The sequence below is a fragment of the Lutjanus erythropterus genome, chromosome 11 (genome assembly GCF_056507025.1).
Source record: "Lutjanus erythropterus isolate fLutEry1 chromosome 11, fLutEry1.hap2, whole genome shotgun sequence".
Lineage (NCBI taxonomy): Eukaryota > Metazoa > Chordata > Actinopteri > Lutjaniformes > Lutjanidae > Lutjanus > Lutjanus erythropterus.
The window spans coordinates 3,416,325-3,436,576 of NC_139327.1; the positions used below are offsets into that span (position 1 = coordinate 3,416,325).

Here is a 20,252-nt window from a genome sequence, read left to right on the forward strand (position 1 = left end):
ACAACATAAAATGCATACCAACAGATGGACAGAGCAGAAGAGGAATACAGGACTTGATAAGATTTTCCTCACCCGGAATCTCAAAATCGGACCATTTCTGAGGAGAGCCGCTGAAGTTGTGGACGTCCTGAAGGAAATCGCTGCTGCTGGACATGATGAGCTCATCGCAGCCTTCCTCCGTGTAGCAGCGGGAGTCAAATTTGACTGACAGGTAGATGGCCCCTGGAATGTGCACCTTGTCCTTAAGACAGAAAAGATGGACACAATAAAGTCTTATAGAGTCTCAAACTGAACTAAAAAAAAGGCGTACATGATGGCACACATGCTGTTCTTTAAACAATGATCTGTACTAACAGTTCTCTATGAAAAATCTACTTTAGTTAGACAATATATATTTGTGACCGGCTCAAAGGCTGAAACTGAGAAAATGGCATGACAAATGAGGAAATATTCACCATCTTAAAAACAGCTCTGGCTGTAAATTAAAGGAACAGTGTGTGGGATTTAGCAGACATCTAGTGGTGAGCTTGCAGATTGCAAACACTTCCCTTCCCACTTCCCCTTATCATTCTATTATTTATTTATTGCATAGTAGTAACTCAGATCATGCCAAAACAATATTCATTCTAAATTAAACAATTAACCAATAAATCGACATTTTCAATCAGAAAAACAACTTAAAAAAAACAACAACTTCAAGCTGTTGTGTAAAAATGGGAAGGTGCAAAAACAAGAATTTCACATTTATTCCTCCATTCAATGTGTAAAATAATATCACTAAACGATGTGATGCTCCTCACTGCGATGGGAGTCTAAAGTAAATGACTCTGACTTATGACTGGCAGCACTGAAACAAGACTGACCGACTGGACGGTCGATGAGAGATGCACCACTGAACTTTTATTTTAGTAAGGGTCTTTTAACCAATGAAAACAGTAGTATGACAAAACAGTTTGTTTTTTTGTTTAGTTTTTTATGCAGCGAGACATTTAATTAATAATAATAATAATAATAATACACTTCCCAACATTTTCACATGTTGCTTTGATCAACAGTTGGAGGTCTATCCAAAGACTGCAAATCTAGATTCTGTGATCCTGATCTTGTGGTATCTGGATTAAAATGATCTTATCTGACAGGTCTTTGAAAAACTAGGACAGAACCTACATTATCAGTTAAACTTACATAGCAAAAAAAGAGATTTTCAAAATCTGAAATTTGAAATACTGGCCCCAGGTATTTATACTCAAACGACAAAAACATAATCATGAATATTATATTCCATTTCTGCTATTATCTGCCAATATCTCCCTGTAAATCTTACACACTGGACCTTTAAAAGGAAAATTGAGTACTTCTTATGTGGATGTTGAATAAGTGCTGATGAAGTGTATTCAACTAAAGCAATGAATTCATCAGTGTGTGCTATGTTGACTGAGAAAGCTGAGTTCTTCTGCTGTTGGGGTATTAAGGAAGAACTACAGGCCGTTGCAGGTTGGATTTCTAGTCTCTACCTCCAGGTAGCCAGAGGGGGTGTTAGAGGAGGATTTTGTCCATGTAGGCCCTCCAAACACAGCTGCACGAGCAGGAGAACTCAGCTTTCTTGATCAACTTAACACACACTGAGGAATTTATTGCTTCAGTTGATTATACTTATCAAAAATGACTGGAAATCACATGAAAAGTGCTGAATCTTCCCTTTAAGTAACTGATGATAAAAAGAAACACAAAGGCAGTTCACCCACCTCAAAGTTGGTGTTGTTGTCATACGGGTGTTTGGACTCCCTGACCTGCACGGCCATGCCTGGCTCCTCCATGAACTGACAGGCAGTGAGAGACAGACTGCAGAGCATGCTCTGACTGCAGCCCTTCAGCACCCTCTGGAGAATCTGATCAGTAATGGATCAACACAATCACATTAATGCGCAAAACACCTGTAATGTATCACACAAACACACACAACACAAACTCCAGCTCCTCCTATGTTCTGCCCACCTTCTCCCACAGCGGCTTCTCCTCCAGCTGCATCAACATGTCCAAGATGTAGGCCATGTGTGAGGCACCGTTCAGCTCCAGCGCCTCCTCGCTCAGCGCCGCCTCTGCGGGCCAGTCGGCCAGCAGTGAGGCCAGCACGTGGCGGGCGTACAGCGTGGCGATGGCCTGGTTGACCTTCACCAGGTATTGACGAACTGCCCGATTGCTGCGCACGTCCAGCTCCTTGTGCAGGAGGGCTGAACTTTTGGTGCGCCGCTGTTTGGCGTAGCTGAGCTGCAGGTCGCTCTCTGAATTTGTGATGAGCTTCTGGGCCACTACGTTGATCTCCTCGGTGGCCTTTTCACAGTGACTGGGTTTAGACTGTGGGAGGACAGCAAGGATGGGGACAGATCAGAATATTGACATGTGAAAATCATCACCAAAAAAAACTTTCTCTCAAAGTATCCAATTCCTACTTGTTGTAGTTGTTGATGTTAATATGGGTAGCATGTCAAACAACCATTTCAAAGTAGAGTGAAACCCACTTATAGTCGTTTTGTGATCACTAGAGCTGCAACAATTAATTGATTATTGAATGAATCATCAACTATTTTGATAATCACTTAATCAGTTTGAGTACATATTTAAGAAAAGGTCAAAATTCTCTAAATGTGAAAATTTTCTGGTTTCTTTTCTCCTCTCTGAATATCATCTGAGGACATCGTCTTGGGCTTTAGGAGACACTGATTTACTTTCTTCACCATTTTAAAACAAACAACTATGAACTGATTAATTGAGAAAATAATCGACTGATTCATTAACTATGAAAATAGTAGCCCTAGTGATCACGTCTGTCCCGGTCTGATTAATCACAATAAGCAAATGATTATTATAACTCTTTTTATTTTCTTCAGTCAGATTACCATCTAACTAAAATTTGTATATTTATAACCTAAATATAGATTAATGATATGGACAGCTTTGCTGTTTTCTGTTTTTTATTGACTGTTTGAAAATACAGCACAGCCATTTCAAATGTCATGCTGGCCTCAGCAGCTGACATGTACAGTTCCTTAAACACAATGAGCCTCATGTGAGAACATTTTCATAATCTTATATTAACTTTGTTCTGTACTACGTAGAACGCTCCTAACTTCAGATTACTGTGTAAATGATCCACCTGTGCATATTTGAGCCCATGTTCATCAGACTGGTAAATTAGCATAATTTATGCCTCAGTAACACCATGTAAGGCTGCGCTTCCTGCCCCATATGGAAGGTTCATCCATGAAAATGACATCAAGGAGTAAAAAGAAGAACTTCAGAGATTTAAGTCCTTCTTTCAGAGATCCATAAAGGAAAATGCATCATTTTAACAGTGTTAGCAGTGGAATGCAGGGACCTATTAAAGCCACAGAATGGGAAAAACAAGGCGTGTTAATGCTGTGATACCTGAGGTTTATACTGTCACTGACACAAAGAAGAAATGATTTGATATGAAAACGGCTTAAAAAAACAATTAAAGCAACTACAAGAAGTTTTTAACAGGTAATGAAACTGTCTACATTTAATACTGACATCTCTGTATGACCTAAATAAGCAAACAATACCATCAGCAGCTATTTCTATATGGTTCTTTTTAATGGCTGCCACCAGGCGGGTTTCTCCATGAAATCAGATGAAACGCATGTGTTTACATTTTCCCTACAGCCGGCTAAAGTTAGGAGGAGATTTTTTTATCCAGCTCATTTTTATTTTGATATTATATTTTGTGTTTATTTCAGGGGAAATGCTTGTGCTTTTGTCCATTGGCCTCCAAAGTCAACAAAATACCAAAATTCAAGTGCAATTTATTTGTCAAACACAAAATGTCTTTAAACTAATGAAATTTACAGAAATTAGTGAAAAACTAAGGTTAACAGTTGCAGGCTAATTGCAAACGACTCCTACGACAGGTCTGGACCTCGTAAATTGTGTTTGTACCAAATAGAAAATTCAAAATATGAGGAAAATTAGTGAATGTGAGAAGTTCTCATAAATCACTCATACAAACCATTTAAGAACAGGTAAGTCTGTATAAGTGCATGAAGCCCAGTATTCTCTCTCTTTACAAATCACTCAAATCAGCCTAAAGACACTTTGAAACTGTCCTCTCCCCGGGCTCGCTGCCAATTCCTCTGCCTCCTCTGTCACCAAGAGCCTGCTCGAGGGGACATTACATAACTGAGCATCATCAATGCTCTCGATGAGGGCAGGCGAATATTTGCTTTCTGTCTCCATCACCAGCAGATTGTTTCTTATTGTTTGAGTAGACAGAAGGTAGCCTGAGGAACTTTTGCTGCTGCATCTTGTTTTTGGCAGCTTGTCATAAACTTCGAGGAGACTCCATTCTTCATTGAGAGATTACTATCTTTTTCCCATCATGATTTTAATGAGCATGCAGGAAATAGAGCCAGCAGAAGAAGCAGACGGTTTACCTCGAGGCAAAGTATCAGGGGAGTTAAGTTAAAAAAAAAACAAAAAAAACAGAATTACCATAGTTTTTCTTTTTTTCCATTACTTTAACCATGATCACTATGAGCAATTTCCACAGTTGGGCTTTTTTTTGACACCACAAACTCACCATGCAGGACACCACAATCATATCAGTGTCCACAGCCTTGGTGTTCCTCTCCTCAGAGCGAGGCCGCCTGGTTGGCTGCCACTTCTGAGCCAGCGTACGGATTGTCTCATCTGTTTTTATCTCTTCTCCATCAAATCTGAAAATAACATGAAGGTGCAACACATAAAACAGAGGCAGTATTAGATTGTAAAATGTGACCTTTTACATGGTGGATCATTTAAAGGGGGTGAAATGAAAAGAATTTATCTCTGTGGAAGCTGATGCTGACCTCTTCTGCACCTCCAGAAAGAAGGAGTCCGTTCTCTTCATCTGCAACTCATACATGGCTCGCAGGATGGGCAGAGGGGCGTTTAAGGCATCGTGGGTGATCTGCATTGTAAAAATTGACTTTAGATTACTACATTATACCACATATATTGATTTTCTCCTCAAGATGAATATACAGCAAGGTGCAGTTATTCAATACATAATGTAAACAAAACCCAGTCCACCCTCCCCATGATACATAACTTCCCCAAAATACAAAAACTGCCCTTTAAAAAATATAAGAAATACAAACATTAAGCATAAAACCATACTAAAGTTTAGTAAAGTCAACAGCAAGTTGGCTATATTAATTTAAAATAGAAAAATAAGCAAATAGGTAAAAGGAAAGGAAAGTAAAGAAAAGAAAAGAAAAGAAAAGAAAAGAAAAGAAAAGAAAAGAAAAGAAAAGAAAAGAAAAGAAAAGAAAAGAAATTTGTTAGAGGAGCCAGATAAGGTTAATCAAGTCTATTCTCAGTTTAGAAAATGAAGCAGCTCTCTAATGCAGTGTATATGAGTATCCATCTCCTGACTAACTGAGCAGTGAATGCTATCATATCTTTTTTAGTGGCAAAGAGACTGAGCAGAGACGGTGGTACCTAAACATAGCAGTAACAGCATTTTGTTCATGTATTAAAATACGGCAACATAAACCTTGATTTATCCCCAGTGGGGAAATTCAGTTGTTGCAGGAGCACGATGACAGAAATAAGTACACATAAATATAGAAAGTAAAGAAGTTAGCAGAGGAATATAACATTAAAAAAAGACAAGAATACAAAATAGAAATTATACAAGAGCATTTATGATGAACAGTATCCCTCATCACCTGGAAGCAAATCTTCGTCTCCTCATCGAGACCATCCAGGGGGTCGGCCTTGTTGACATCAGTGTCGTCGGCGCCACAGCTGGAGTGGTCCGAGTCGTGCTCCTTGTCCTGCTCTCTTTGGTCCCTCTCAGGGTCCTGGGCCATGGAGTGGATCTCCCTCTTGGAGGAGTAGAGCATGATGGAGAGGATCTCCAGGTCTCGTAGCAGCCACAGCTTGCTGAAGCCCGTCCCTTTGCTGCACTTCCTCACCAGCAGCTGGGTCAGCCCCGACTGCTGGATGTACTCCTGAGCCTGCTCCACCCCGTGTTTCTACGCAAGAGGACGAAACTCCATCAGACAGCACCACTGGAATCATTTCATATCCTCTAAGCCTAGTTCCAGACATCCTACTCACATCTGAAGTCAGCATATTCTTAGACTTGTCAAAAGCCTTTGATCACTTCATTCTTTATGCAAAATAACAAAAATATGCTTTTGATGATGTTGCTCTAGAATGATTGCTTGATTATTTAAATGACAGAGAACAGTTTGTATTTGCAAAATAGGAAAAATTCAAATCAAGCTAAGCTACTTTGTGGGGCACGTCAGGGTTCCATTCTTTTTAGTTGCGGGGTCTTCCTGAGACCTCTTATTTCTCACAGCTCTTGAGCTTGACAATTTATAGAGACACTCAGATGTCTTTTGAGACATCAATATTTATATTTTGTTAAAAAATATATTGAAATAGCTCAGGTTTGTCACATTAAATTCCCCTGAGTCATAGTAGATTAAAAAAATATGGAAACCTTCAATTTGTCTGTAAAAAGACGATGAAGTCAACTGGTACTTCAGTTCAGTTCACTCTAATAAATTCTTCCTGTATTTTAACATACACTTAGAAGTATGTTTTTTTTGACTAAACAACATAAACTAAACTAATCTAAAGGTGTGCTATTGTAAAAATGACCACTCTACCAGATTCCAAGGTCATGTCAGGTACCTTCAGTGTATTGTAAAGGCCTTTGAGGGCCAGTGAGAGAACCCAGGATGCCTCCACAGCATCAGGAGAGCTGTTGTCCTGGCTGGTCTGCAGCAGGTGGCTGATAATGGAGGTGAAGTTGCTCAGGTAGCGGCTGAGCAGGGTCTTTGGGCAGTCCTGGCCGTCTGACTGCCCTGGGAGACCGGTCGTAGTGGAATCCTGAGACTGGATGAGTTGGTAGTCTTTCACTAGAAAGAGGAGGGAAAAAAGCACAGAAAGGGTTAATTCCATGTTAATTTGTAAGCACAGGCAGAGCTGTTATTAGCACCAAAACTGAACTAACCTGTTTTCCTCTTGCGTGTCTTAACATCCACCACTGCAGCGTGGTTCTTCTCTGTGAAGTGTTTGAGCAGGATCATGTTGTGCTGTTCATTGGCGTTGTCGATAAATACCGTCTGGGTTCCCACACATAGCACCTGACACACACACACACACACACACACACACACACACACACACACACACACACACACACACACACACATACAGGAGTCACGACTGAGCTGAGAAAGTCAAGGAGCACAATGTACAACAACTCTATACAGTACAGGTGTGTGTTCAGCCTACCTCAGGGAAGCCCACCAGCACCAGCAGGGTGAAGAGGTTGGTGCGTTTAAGAGTTTGTGGCAGCTGCTGAATACAGTGGTCAGTGAAGGCAGCGATGACTGTGCTCCACTCAGGACAAGCATTCAGACTGTGCAAGATATCTGCCACTGTGCATGCCCAATCCAGACCAATACGACTGAGAAACACAGGAAAACAAAAGACTCAATATCTCAAAATAAACAGATATTACAGTATAATATGCATGATCTCAACTGTGTGATTAAGAAATACCACCAACAGTATGTCCAGTTTTTATACCATGGTCGAATTCATATGTAATGGTGAAAACTAAAGACAACACACTTCTTCATTTCACATAGGTAGAACTTGATCAAACCACCAATTTGTTTACCATTTTAGTGCGATTAAATATTACAAACATCATCAAGGATGGAAATCCAGCACCATGACCACACACGCAGCCTAAGATCAGATTACTAACTTTTATTGTGTGACTGTGCAACGTAAAAAAAACAAACAAACACAGCTGCTTAGACAATGTTGATAATGATAGAAATTAAATTATTTGGACTGACTATGTATAATAGGCAGGAGCATATAAGTAATTTTTTTTGTTTTTAATCAGAGTAGGAGAGTATCTCACATCATATAGGAGCACCTAATAGGAGTGCTTGTTTTGCAACTGACAACATTATGGAAAAGGTTCAGAGCTGATTATTCTTGAAACAGTGGGAAGAGGAGCTAAGACGAGTTGGTGAGTTTAATTTATTTCTGTTGAGTTTGAATGAAGTGTTTTTTCACAATGATAAAATTACCATTTCTGTTTCTTTGGCGAGATGGATTAATAGGCTGCTTCTCATTAAACAAAGAGGATCTTAGTCTGGAACAAAAAAGTTTATCTCTGGATCCTTTCTATAATTCAGTGGCAAAACAAGCAGTTTTAGCTGACGTACTTAGACAGTTCACAATTGCCCATAAAGATGACTGATGGCTGCAGCAGTGTCGCCCAGTAATGCACCAGTTTCAAAAATTGCTGTGAAAATAGGGTTCAGGGTAATATATGCAGCAGTGTCATCAAGAATATGGCTCTATAAACTACAATAATAATACATTTCCCCGGTATCATCAGGTTTTCATTCTTTTACCTGTCTAAACAGACGGCGCCTAGGCTGAAAAGTAGCTGGGTGGTCTTCCAGCCCTGGGTGTCTGAACTGGCTGCCTCTCCTTGTGTCAGCAACTCAAATTTGTCAGCCAGGGCCTCTGTGACGGCGGTGTCGGCCTCCATTGGAGGGATGCGGAGCAGCAACTGACCCAGCAGCCCCAGAGTGAGGTGGAAGGTCTCGTTGAGAGAGCCAGCGTTGGAGATGACCGCCCTGAAGAGCTGGGGCAGGATGGAGCTCAGACTGGGCAGAGACAGTGTGCTGCCCTGAGGAGACGAGAAAAATGTAAATGTTATCTGTAGATGAATAAAAAGCATGTCAGGAACAGGAATGCATGTTGGGTACAAAATTATTAATTATAATAGATTTTGGTGTATTAGAGTAATGTGTACATTAAAGATAAAATAAACGTCTACAGCCAAATAGCTTAGTGCAAACTGAAAAAAGCCAGCCTGGCTCTGTCTAAAGGTAAGAAAATCTGCCTACATTCTGTATCTTGTTTGTTTAATCTGCACAAAACTGAAGTGCAACTTCCTGAAGACGTTTCACCTCTCATCCAAGAGGGTTCTTGACTTCTTCAGAGCTAAAGAAGCCTCCCTACAATAACCCTTCTATGAATTCCATAACCTGGATGACTGACAATCTTCACAGATAAAAGTGCAAAAATGACAAGGATTTATTGGGCGTTATGAGTCGGACTATTTCTTGGCCAGGAGCAGTGATGTCTGTGAGTTGCAGACATAACATAGTCTAGCACTTCTTTTGTTATCATTGGATTGAGTCAATCTATCTGTCCCCCACACTTAATGCTGAGCTAAGCTAACTGCTAGCTGTAGCAGATATGAGAGTAAAATCAATCTAGTTAATTGACTCTCAGAAAGAAAGCTAATAAGCATATTTCCTACCAAGTCGAACAATTCATTTAGCCTTACATAAAATCTTAACTAGTGATGCACTAATCCAAGTACCAGCCTGATACTGGCCCAAACTACTGGATCACATAACTAAACTAACTATCATCTAAATGCTGAACTAAACATTGACCAATAAGCCGTACAGAGAGACAGGTCAAAGGTAACACAGATGAGCAGCATGTTTATGTGAACAGCAGCTAGAACGTGAGTGAGACATGTCAGCAGTGCTGTCATTGTGTCTGTCTGTGTGGAGTTCATTTAAGGTCAAGGAAGAAAAAATCAAAACAACTGTGCGCAATTTATTTCAGTTTAATTTGGAATGGTGCTGACCAACCAAAAATGCAGCTAAAGTTGTTGAAGTTGAAGTTGTGTGTATGAAGAAGTTTCAGTAAAAAGAAGCAGTAACATTGCTCAACTGAGTAATGTTTTAGACTGTGTATTTCTTCCTTTATGGAAGTAGAATATTTGTTTCACAGTTTGAGTATGATGTTTTTAAGATAGCTAGGTTAATCAAAGTGCATCCATACAAATGTGTTATTAACACCTTAGTTGTTTCAAAGAAGGAAAAAGATGATATTGAATTTATATCAGACATGAAAAAGTAGTATCAAGCCAGCCTGCTCTTTGGTTTGACGTACTGGTTTGGCTGGCGGCAGCATGGCTGCTAGCAGTCCCAGGATCCTCTCTCTGGAGCACTCTGAAAACACGTGCTCCTGCAGGGGGACCTGGGGCAGCCTCTCATCTGTCTCCTTGACGACGTCAGATGCTGGAGAGGTGACTGTTCCTGCTCCAGACTCTGAAGCTGAGAACAGTAGAAAACACAGATTGACAGCTGAGGGACAGTCAGAACCACAGATGAACAAAATCTGAGCTGTCATCAGCCTGGTGGAGGGACTCTCGGTACTTACGTCGGACCACAGGAGAGAGGGGGTCCTCACTGGACACAGAGGGTGTCTGGCTGAGGCTGGGAGAGTCCAGGGTGTCTTGGGTAACCAGCTTCTTTTTCTCTTCCTCTCCAGCACTCGGTGGGGATGACACCTCTGACTGAACATGGGGAGGTGAGCCCACCTCCTTTACCTTCTTCTCTTTACCTGATGGTTTCCTCTGTTGGTGAGAGGATAAAAACTGTTTCATGGGTTCATAGCCTGACAGTATGAGCTCTTCAGTTGTCACTAAATATCCTAAATATTGTATTACCTACATTATAGACTTCAGCAGTACATGTATGTAATTCTACCTATATTTGTACATCAGCTACAATATTTCCAGAATATTTCCATGTTTTTCTGCTAATCTAATCATGTGACCTGCTGATGCACACTCGGTATTTATAGATGTTTATGGTATAAATATCTGCTCTATTTGCTTTTTGTTTTTTTAGTGTTCTACTTCCTGCAACTGCAATGACCCACTCCCCCAACGGAGATCATTCAGTCCTCATATTTTCTTACATAAGGTGATCACAGTTCCTCACCTTGTCCTTGGGAGAGGTCGGGGAGCAGATCGCTGCGGTGCTGCCAGGCAAAGACGAGGTGTCGGTGGCTGTACTGAGCTCCTGAGAGGACTCTGGGGAGACCGGACACAGCTCGCTGTCAGAGGCCGATTCGTTGGAGGACAGCAGAGCGAGCAAGGCTGAGGAGCGTAGGCCTGCGTGGAGGATGGCACAGAAAGGTTTGCCATAAAAGGAGAAAAGATAAAAATACAGGTGAGAAGACTCTGAGATACCATGCGAAACAACAATGAAATGAAACAATGGGGTGTAAATGCGGCATGATTACATTCGGATCTCAGGTAAGCTTAAATGACAGTTACAAATTGTAAGCACTTTCCTTAATCGATCATTGGTAACACTAACAATCAGTTAATCCAGTGGTTCTCAAACTTTTTCTGGCATGCCCTCCTTTCAGAAGCCAAAACAATTTATATTGATTATTAACAATAATTGAGGATGAAACTGATAAAAAAAGATTCAAACTTTGAACTGAAGTGAAATAAAGATTAGCAGGATAAAAATCACCAAACTCTTGTTTGTTTATGTCCTCTACATCGATCATATTCATTCAACTTTTCGTTCTTTCGTACTTTTTGTTTCATTCTTTCATTCCCTTCTGCTCCCTCCCTGCAGTGGCTCCACGCTGCCCCAGAGCAGCCTGCCCCCCAGTTTGGGAACCACTGAATTAATCAATTACTTGTTATTGAAAAACATAACAATTTTGCTTTTACCAAACAATACCAAATGTTTTTTTCCTTCCATCAAAGCATTTCCACAGTAACATATTGCATATTCTGACAGCATTACACAGCCTAGGAAACATAAAAACATAAAGGCCTACATATTAAACATATATACCAGATAACATGCGTAGTGCACTCATAAAAATAATTATGTTAATTAGTTATATTTCAGATCTTTATTTGGTAGTCGATCAATTCACTTTTACTTCGATCAAATTCTTAACTATCGATTAATCAATTATTGATTAATTATCATCCCTCGTTTAAATGTAATCCGTACAACGTTTCCATCCGTACATTGATGCAGATAGTTTGATGCTAATATAAAATATTGATTTTGAGAGACACGCAACTAATTACTATTATTAATTCTGTGTCATGAAAGCACCAAAATATGAGTTATTCAACAAAAGTGTTTGAAAAATGAAAGCAATACTGGTGGGAAATGAATGATGTACAATAAGAGGAGTCAACACACGAGAGAATGCTCCCATGAACATTCATTAATATACATGTGACGTTTCAGGCACAAACCCTTCTTCAGCACTCAAGATGTCACATGTAAGTATAATAATAAATGTTCATGTGAGAATTATCCAGTTTGTGGATTATTTTTCCTTTGTTGACATGTACTTCTGTCCAGCATCTAGTATTGTATTTGGATGTGTGTACTTTTTTAAACTTTAACACCTGAAATTACTAATGTGCAGGTCTTGGACTAGAGGATAGAAATACGATCTCAATGAGGATAATGAGAATGCATTGAAAATACTGGGTGTAAAAGAAAAGGCAAGGTTGTGTATTTACTCCTGTCTGACCCTGATGAAGACCTGTGTTGGTCGATACGCGTTGGTCATTTTTTAGTTTTTTTTGCCATGTAAAATAAAGGCATTTTAACTTTACACAAACTTTACAGCGTGCCTTGGTATTTTAGAAGGAGCCTTGCATTTTTGATTTTATACTAAGACTGTCTGACCCATGCAAAGACCCCTTCACCTGAAGAATAAGTGCAAAATACCTGAGCACCTGTACTGTGACCAACAGAAAGACCCAGCAGCGCTTCCACTCTATTGGCTCCATGCAAGGTTGTGTATTATCCAGATAATGTTGATAAATTATGGTGATAAATTGTATTGTTCAATTTAAGTTCATCAACAGTGCATGAAGAAATAAATGGGTAAGGGAAAAATCCCTCCAAAGGCCATTGTTTTTTGTACTTTGGAAAATAGAATATATACAATAGGGCTGCTGAATTTTATCAAAAATTTTAGCAAAATTGCAAAATGACTTTCTGTAATTTTCATGTTGCAGTGGGTGCAATATTTGTTAAAGGCAAAACGTGTGTCAAAATTTTTTACCATAGTTATTTTTAGATCTTTTTCAATCAAAATAAGAATAATGATGTAGAAATTATCATTACCATAATATAATAATATTGCAAATCATATCACAATTGCAATATCAGTCAAAATAATCGCAATTAGATATTTTTTCAAAATCGTTCAGCCCATCCACTCAAGTGTCTGTATGTTATGCATGACACTAAAGCTAGCAGGTGATTAGCTTGGGTTAGCTTGTTAGACTGAAGGTAGGAGAAGTGGCTAAACCAGACCTATCATATCTCTAAGGTTCATGTTGTAGAATCTTTTTCTTTCTTTAATCTGTACAAAACCTTCAATGGCTGGTGCAGTTAATTCCTTGAGCCTTGTCATCACTGTGCTTCACATGTGAATTTTGAAGTGACTCAATGGTACCAAGATAACACAGAACACAAGTGGACTGAGTATCGATGTGTGAGGAACACTGTATTTGACCTTCAAGCAGGAAGACAAAGAAAGAAACTAAATTCTGGTGTGGACCTACCTTTTCCAGTCTGTCCTTTGAGCAGACAGTCGGTGATGAGCTGGGAGCAGCACATCTGCAGGGCGGAGGCCTGGCTCAAGGTGTTGCTGCCTCCCTCCACCTGCTTCTCACTGCTCAGCTCTGAAGTGTAGAGGGCCAGAGCAGCAAACAGCAGCCACGAGTAGTTGTGGATGTAGGGCTGGATCAGGCGGTGACGGTCGCTGATCCGGATGGTCACCATGGGGTACACTGTGATCCGATGGGTGGGCAGGTGGCTACAAATGAGAACATTAAAAAAATAATTACAGAGGAAAAAAAGAAAACACAAAAAAGTTAAGTGTGCTTTATCAGCGTAAGATTAAAGAAATGTGTCACCTGTCTGGATACTTCTTCGCATGGTAACAACCAAAGCACAGGTCAAAGTCTTCACAGACATTGCAGTTGATCCTGCTGCCTACAATGAGCCCCTGGCAGTGGTCACAGGCGTACTCCATGTTCACCATCTCATGGTCGTCCTCATGGCCCTCAGGCTTCGCACCACCTGATTAAAAACAGACACAACAACAACAGACAGTCACACTTAAGTTTGCTCTGACACTCTTACCCAACTAATTTTGGATACAATTTCAGTTTCTCTAAACTATCTGGGCTAACAGATCCTCCTGTGTGAGTGTATGAGTAGTGAAGTGGAGTGTGTGAGCTTACTGAGGAAGCAGGTCTTGCAGAGGTCCATATCCATGCATTGCAGACATCTGTAGCGGTGCCAAGGCGCCATCCTCTCACAGCCGTCACAGGAGATCACAACATTGAGCAGGTCACAATAACGTGCAATGAACATGTGCATCTGTGGATAAAACCAAGTAAATTATTCAACTAAACAGAATTACAGGGTTTCTGCAGGTTTCAACAAGTTAAATTTAAGACTTTTTAAAGACCATTATGAATGGACTTATGTCATGTCCATATTGGCAAAAAGGAGCACATACACAGTTGGCATTAGTGTTTGTTGGCTCAATGTTAAATATTACTTTATAAAAGTGATGTTAACATCACAAATCAATTCTTAAGACCTGTCACAATTTTAGACATTTTAGACATTTTAAGAGCTTAAATACAGATTATTGGATTTTAGACTTTATAAGGTCATACAGCTCTGTTATTGCCATATCAACCTTCCCATCCATGCTTGGCAAACATGGATTCTAACTCAATCATATACTTTTTTATTAAATATTTACCTACTCTTAAACTTCATTTGGATTTAGGCATATTATGAAAGGAAATAAACATTATAGTATGGATGTCATTCTTACCCATGACTGTGTCTGTATGTTTGTCTTGTGAAACAGATTTAATGCTTTCACATTTAAAATATTATATGAAATATTTCAATATGATGCTTTCATGTAATTTGATGTTAACATTCTACACTAAGATAGTGAACATCATAACTGATCAACATCAGTATTTTAGCAGTGTCATTGTGAGCATGTTACCGTGCTAATGTTAGTAAATCAAATGTAAATCAAAGAACTGCTGTGCAAATTTACCAATCCTATGCTGAGGGCTGGGTATCGCTTAAAAATATTACAATACCAGTACCCTTGAAGTGATACCGAAACCAAGAAATTTCTCTATTAAACAGCTTTTTCACATGGTGCAGCTGTGTGTAATATAGTCATACTTTCAAATGTTTAGATGGCAAAACCACACAACTACTCATTTTATTCTAGATCTGGGTACAAACAGGATTGAACGCAGGTATCATTTGCCTGGAGAGCTTTAGATTCTACTTGGTCCTGGGTTATTTCAATCGATACATTAAAGGTAATGAGTATCAATACCCAACCCTACCTATGCCTCTGATTGGCTTAGTCGTTTCACACGTAGCCCTCACTGAAAGAGCGGGTTGTTTTGCTGTTCTGCTCTGCTGTCTTCAAAATTGTTAAAATGTAATAATTTCTTCTAAAAACAGTCCATCTGATCACAGTATTGGTAGCAACCAAGTTTCGGAGTGTTAGAAAAAAAACATTAAAGCTGCTACAGGGAACCTTCATATTTTGTTGATTCTGTGGACAGAAGTGGTAGTGTTTCCATTGTAATAACTACAAAATATAATATGATGTCAAAAGTAAAGTTACCTGAATAAAAAATCTCCTCCTGCCTCTTTTTATCTAGTTGATGTACTACTTACTGTAACCTTGGCTGGGAAAATGTAAACACATGCTTCTTTCATTTGATTTCAAGGAGAATTTGACCCAAGAATAACTATACAGACACATTTAGTCTTTTCACTGATGGTCTAATTTGCCTATGTAGGTCATATAGAGGCTTCAGTGTTAAATTCAGACAGTTTCATAACCACTTAAGACTCCTCGAGGTAGCTTTAACGTTAAAGCGTAACTTGCAGGTTGGAGAACCAGTGAATCAATGTTTAGTGAAATGATGTAGAACCTTTATTTCCCCCAAAAAACATATATACACACTCCAGTGACTTCTGGTGTTGTTTTTATGAGATAATTTTACTTCCACGTCTGAAAACGACAAACCAAAGTGACGTAGATCAAGGCAGACGGGCCGAAGTAGATCATTAACATTAATAAATATGGATTCCGATGCTAGCTTTGACTCTGAAAAGGTTGAAAATGTATATTGTTATGAATATGATGGACAACAAGCTCATGATTATGAGCCCTCTAGGTGTCAAAGAGACCAGGAGCAGAACAGGGTTAGGAGAAATAATGGTCACAGGAGAGGAACTGAATTGTGGTGTGAGGAGATTCAATGGAGAACCAGGCAGGTGTCTTGGTGAGTGAACGGTGTTAGCTAACAGCTGATCCGGTTTTCAGCTCATGTTCCAGTATCAGCTTTTATCAGTCCTGTCTCACATCGCCTTGTCTCCTACAAATCCACACACAGTGCCACAGCAGTGTGAAAACGAGGGTGAGGGAGAGAGAGGGAGAGGGACAGAGACTGAGAGAGAGAGAGAGGTGGGACAGGGAAAGATGAATGACAGTTCCCTGTTAGGTGCTTGTGTGATCAGTGTCAGCCGGCAGTCAGACCGCTGTTTTAGTGAGGGAGGCAGCAGTGACATCTAGCCTCTTCACTTGCATGAAACGAAACCAGGAGCGAGAGCCACTGCCTGCTCTTCTCCTGTCAGGAAAATCATGGACTCGATGTCCAGACAGGCAGAAGTTTGTGCAGCCAGAGCATTTTTTTGTCCTTATGTCCAAAAAATCTTAAGTTAAGTTTTAAAATCATTTTACGCAACATTACCTTACTTTGATGGATGGAAGAGATGTGAAGGCAGCTAACAATCCAATCAGTGTAACACTTGCTGTAATTTAATGCCCTGCATTAGAATAATCAGTCAATAATAAACAACAATAAACAGTCTATTAAAATATTTAGAATAGAAATAAGCCCCGACTAAACGTAAAAATAACACCAGATCTTCTCTTTTAAGGACTGATGGGTGGACTGTTATTGATTCATCAGACATTACTAATGTTCAGCCGAATGAAGCAGGAGTTCTTCTCCCTGTCGTCTCCACTGGCAGACAGTGTTGACATCTAAAATAAATGTGAACTCGAACATCAGACTTCAAACAACATTTTCAGAAACATACTTGTTGTTCAGTGTTGCTAGCTGCCTTTGTATCTCTTTCATTCACTAAAGTGGCTTGCATTAAAGTTTTATCTCACTGTCCATGACTCGTCGACAAGTCAGTCAAAGGCAGAGTAGACGGGGTCATGCTTTTGTCATTTAGTTTAGTTTTTTAGCTTTAAAGTTTTAGTTTTATTCATAGCTTTTCTAAATCTTTTCTAAATGACAGTTAGTCAGGTTGCAGCTTGTCTTTAAATGTTTTACCAGCAGATCTATATCTGCTCTATTCTTGGGATGCACAGGAAAGAAGACAGAGCAGTCAGGTTAAGCATTATATACCATTTCTTTTCCCAGACAGCTCAGACACGAGACAATATTCCTTGTTTGCTAACGATTTCACTTTTATGTCTTTTATGCACTACAGTATACCTTTCTCCTGTCCTCCATGGAGTCCTCTTCTTCGATTTTGTCATACCACTTCTCAAACATCCCATCCATACACTCATCCATCCACTCCTGGTTCTTCTTGTAGTCTGCGATTTCATCGTCCTCTGTCCATTGACTGGAAATAAATCACAGATATAATCAGCTCTGTAAATGTAAATGGCTGAGATCTGAAACAGACTCAGTAAGCACAAAGAAGTACAGCTGCAATGATTAATTGATTATAAATCAATTATTATATTAATTGCTAAGTAATTGAGTTTTTTTTTTTTACAGAAAAATTATCTGATTCCACCAAATATTTTCTTGTTTCTTTTGCCCTCTATGACAGTAAACTGAATATCTTTGGGTTGTGGGCAAAACGGGATATTTTGGGACTTTTGGACTTTGGCAAACACTGATCAACATTTTTCACTATTTTCTGATATTTTATAGACCAAACAACTAATCGATTAATCGAGAAGACAATCTACTGATCAATCATAATGAGCTAATGATCAAATCATTTGTGAAAATGTGAAAAAAAACATCTTTTGCAAGCCTTAAGTTATCAACAGGAAAAACATTTCATTTGCTGTGGCATATTTTGTGAGATATGGGTAATACTACCTGATGGCAATGTCATGAACACTGATGTTCTCCTGGGCCATGCTGAGCAGGAGTTCAGGGAGTTTGATATTCAGGAAGAGAGGAAGGTCATGGACCTCCCAGCTCATGTCTAGAAGGTGCAACAAGCAGGTCTGCACACACGACAGGGCTGGCAGCAGGGCTCTGAGGGGAGCAGAGAGGAGGGTGAGGTTACACAACTGCACACACATGGAATTACACTAATCACCGCTGCAAGCACTTTTTAATTTCACTGAGTTCAGTTATGTGTGAACATTAAAAAGATAAGAGCTTACTTCTCATTGAGGCTGCTGAAGCCCTGCACTGCCTCCACCAGCATCAGAACCAGCTTATGATAGGAAGACCTCACCTCCTCTCCAAGCTTCTGCCCACTGTCTGACAACTGAGAGAAATAACTGGAAAAGACAAAGAAAAGAACATCTTGGGTGAAATACAGCTCAGTTAGTTAAATTTCCTTCTCAAAATGTTCATATGTTTTGAACTGTCAAATCCACATTAATTTAGTTAAGTTTTAATAAGTCAAATACAGGTGAACACAGAGTCAACGTTACAATGAAGTGTGTTGGACTAGAAAAACAAGTCGGCTTTGCAAAGCTGAACAAAAATGGAATGAGATAAATAAAATATAACACTATGTAAATCTGAAAATGATGATAAGTGTATACAGATACACTGAAGGAGTATCACTGTATAAATGTACTACATTACATAAAAATGAGGATTGTGCAAAAGTAAAAGTGACAAGGTGAATACTAAAGACAATCTCTAGACACATCAATTTGGCACCTCCAATACTGTTGTCATATATAAACCAGTCTTTTTTAGTGCAACTACAATCCATCTTTGTTTTTATCTAAGAAAAACATCTATTCCATTATTCAATAATTTCAAATCTCGGGACAACCTTGTTTTTTGCGACAACCTAGTTAAAAATCACAAATATTAATGAGACTTTAGCAAGGTCCAACAATAAAGATTGCCTGATGGCCTAAGGCCAGTAAAAACAATCAGCAGGTTGTCCAATCAGGCCAGGGCTTTTTTTAAAAAAACTGATTCAAAATAGTCTTTCAGACATTGCTTTGTGAGCAACACTAATAACTCTGCTCCACACAACGTCTGATAAATCAGGACTGATTTTTTAAAGGGGCAGATAATTATTGAAAAAAAAACAGTTGCCATGAAGCTATGAGAAAAAAGAGCAACATTTGTTGTGTGTGGCAGGAAGGATATGAAACATTGTAACCTGAAAAGTAACTGTTACTGTCACTAAAGCTGTCAGACACATGTAGCAGAGTAGAAAGCACAATATTTACCTCATAAATAAAGGAAATAGTAGCAAATATAAAAAATAATAGTAAATGGTAAATATATCTACACCACAATATAAAATTTTATTCAGGATCAGTAGAAACTTTAGTTGGGCCAGTAGATTTTTGACCTACTTGCCAGACTGGGCCAGTGGTTATTGTTGTCTGTTTAGTATATAAGGGACTCTGCTGTGAAACCTGCTTATTACATGGGTGCTTACCCAAAATATAATACTTTGGTACACATTTATGTGACACAAAAAATTATTTTATGGGTAATTTCATAATAGTGTCCTGCTCACTGTACATTATCCTGCTTGTTACATGGTTATGTACCAAAGAAAATCAACTTGACACAAAATATTAATGTTAAAATTATTTTAGTGATTTAACAATGATTTTATTGTTCCTCCAGATAATGGTCTGTCATACAGAAATAACAGACCTTAGCTGTAATTGACCAATTAGAATCAAGTATTCAACAAAGCTATGTAATAACACCATGCTGTCCCAGTTGAACTGAAAACATGTTGTACAAATGTACCTGGTGAAGTCTTTCTGGCAGGCCAGCAGTTCCTGCAGGAACAGGATGCAGGGGGCTTGGAAGAGGTGTGGCTTTCCCAGGGAGTGTAAACACTGCTGAACCATCTCCAGGACTTTACACACACTCAGAGCCTGGGCTTTGCTCAGGGACAGTGTCTGCAGAATGCTGCAGGAGGAGGAACAATTGGATATTGGATGAGTTAACACTGTTTGATACAATCACACACATGAAAAATTCAGAATAGAGGACTGGAGGTCAG

General features: G+C 39.3%; 1 protein-coding gene across 1 annotated transcript in view; it reads right to left on the reverse strand.

Annotated features, from left to right (window-relative positions):
• Nucleotides 1-20,252, reverse strand: part of zzef1 (zinc finger, ZZ-type with EF hand domain 1) — a 64,195-nt gene that overhangs the window by 18,594 nt on the left and 25,349 nt on the right. Inside the window, exons 30-49 of the mRNA XM_084730473.1 lie at nt 19,994-20,158; nt 18,418-18,537; nt 18,125-18,286; nt 17,501-17,633; nt 14,171-14,309; nt 13,841-14,006; nt 13,487-13,740; nt 10,863-11,035; nt 10,297-10,492; nt 10,027-10,190; nt 8,460-8,740; nt 7,315-7,489; nt 7,031-7,163; nt 6,709-6,935; nt 5,730-6,038; nt 4,866-4,966; nt 4,598-4,733; nt 1,996-2,355; nt 1,746-1,889; nt 73-241 (exon numbers count right to left, since the gene is read on the reverse strand). Of these exons, the coding sequence (XP_084586599.1) occupies nt 73-241; nt 1,746-1,889; nt 1,996-2,355; nt 4,598-4,733; nt 4,866-4,966; nt 5,730-6,038; nt 6,709-6,935; nt 7,031-7,163; nt 7,315-7,489; nt 8,460-8,740; nt 10,027-10,190; nt 10,297-10,492; nt 10,863-11,035; nt 13,487-13,740; nt 13,841-14,006; nt 14,171-14,309; nt 17,501-17,633; nt 18,125-18,286; nt 18,418-18,537; nt 19,994-20,158 (3,707 nt within the window). The remainder of the gene's footprint in view (nt 1-72; nt 242-1,745; nt 1,890-1,995; nt 2,356-4,597; nt 4,734-4,865; nt 4,967-5,729; nt 6,039-6,708; nt 6,936-7,030; nt 7,164-7,314; nt 7,490-8,459; nt 8,741-10,026; nt 10,191-10,296; nt 10,493-10,862; nt 11,036-13,486; nt 13,741-13,840; nt 14,007-14,170; nt 14,310-17,500; nt 17,634-18,124; nt 18,287-18,417; nt 18,538-19,993; nt 20,159-20,252) is intronic.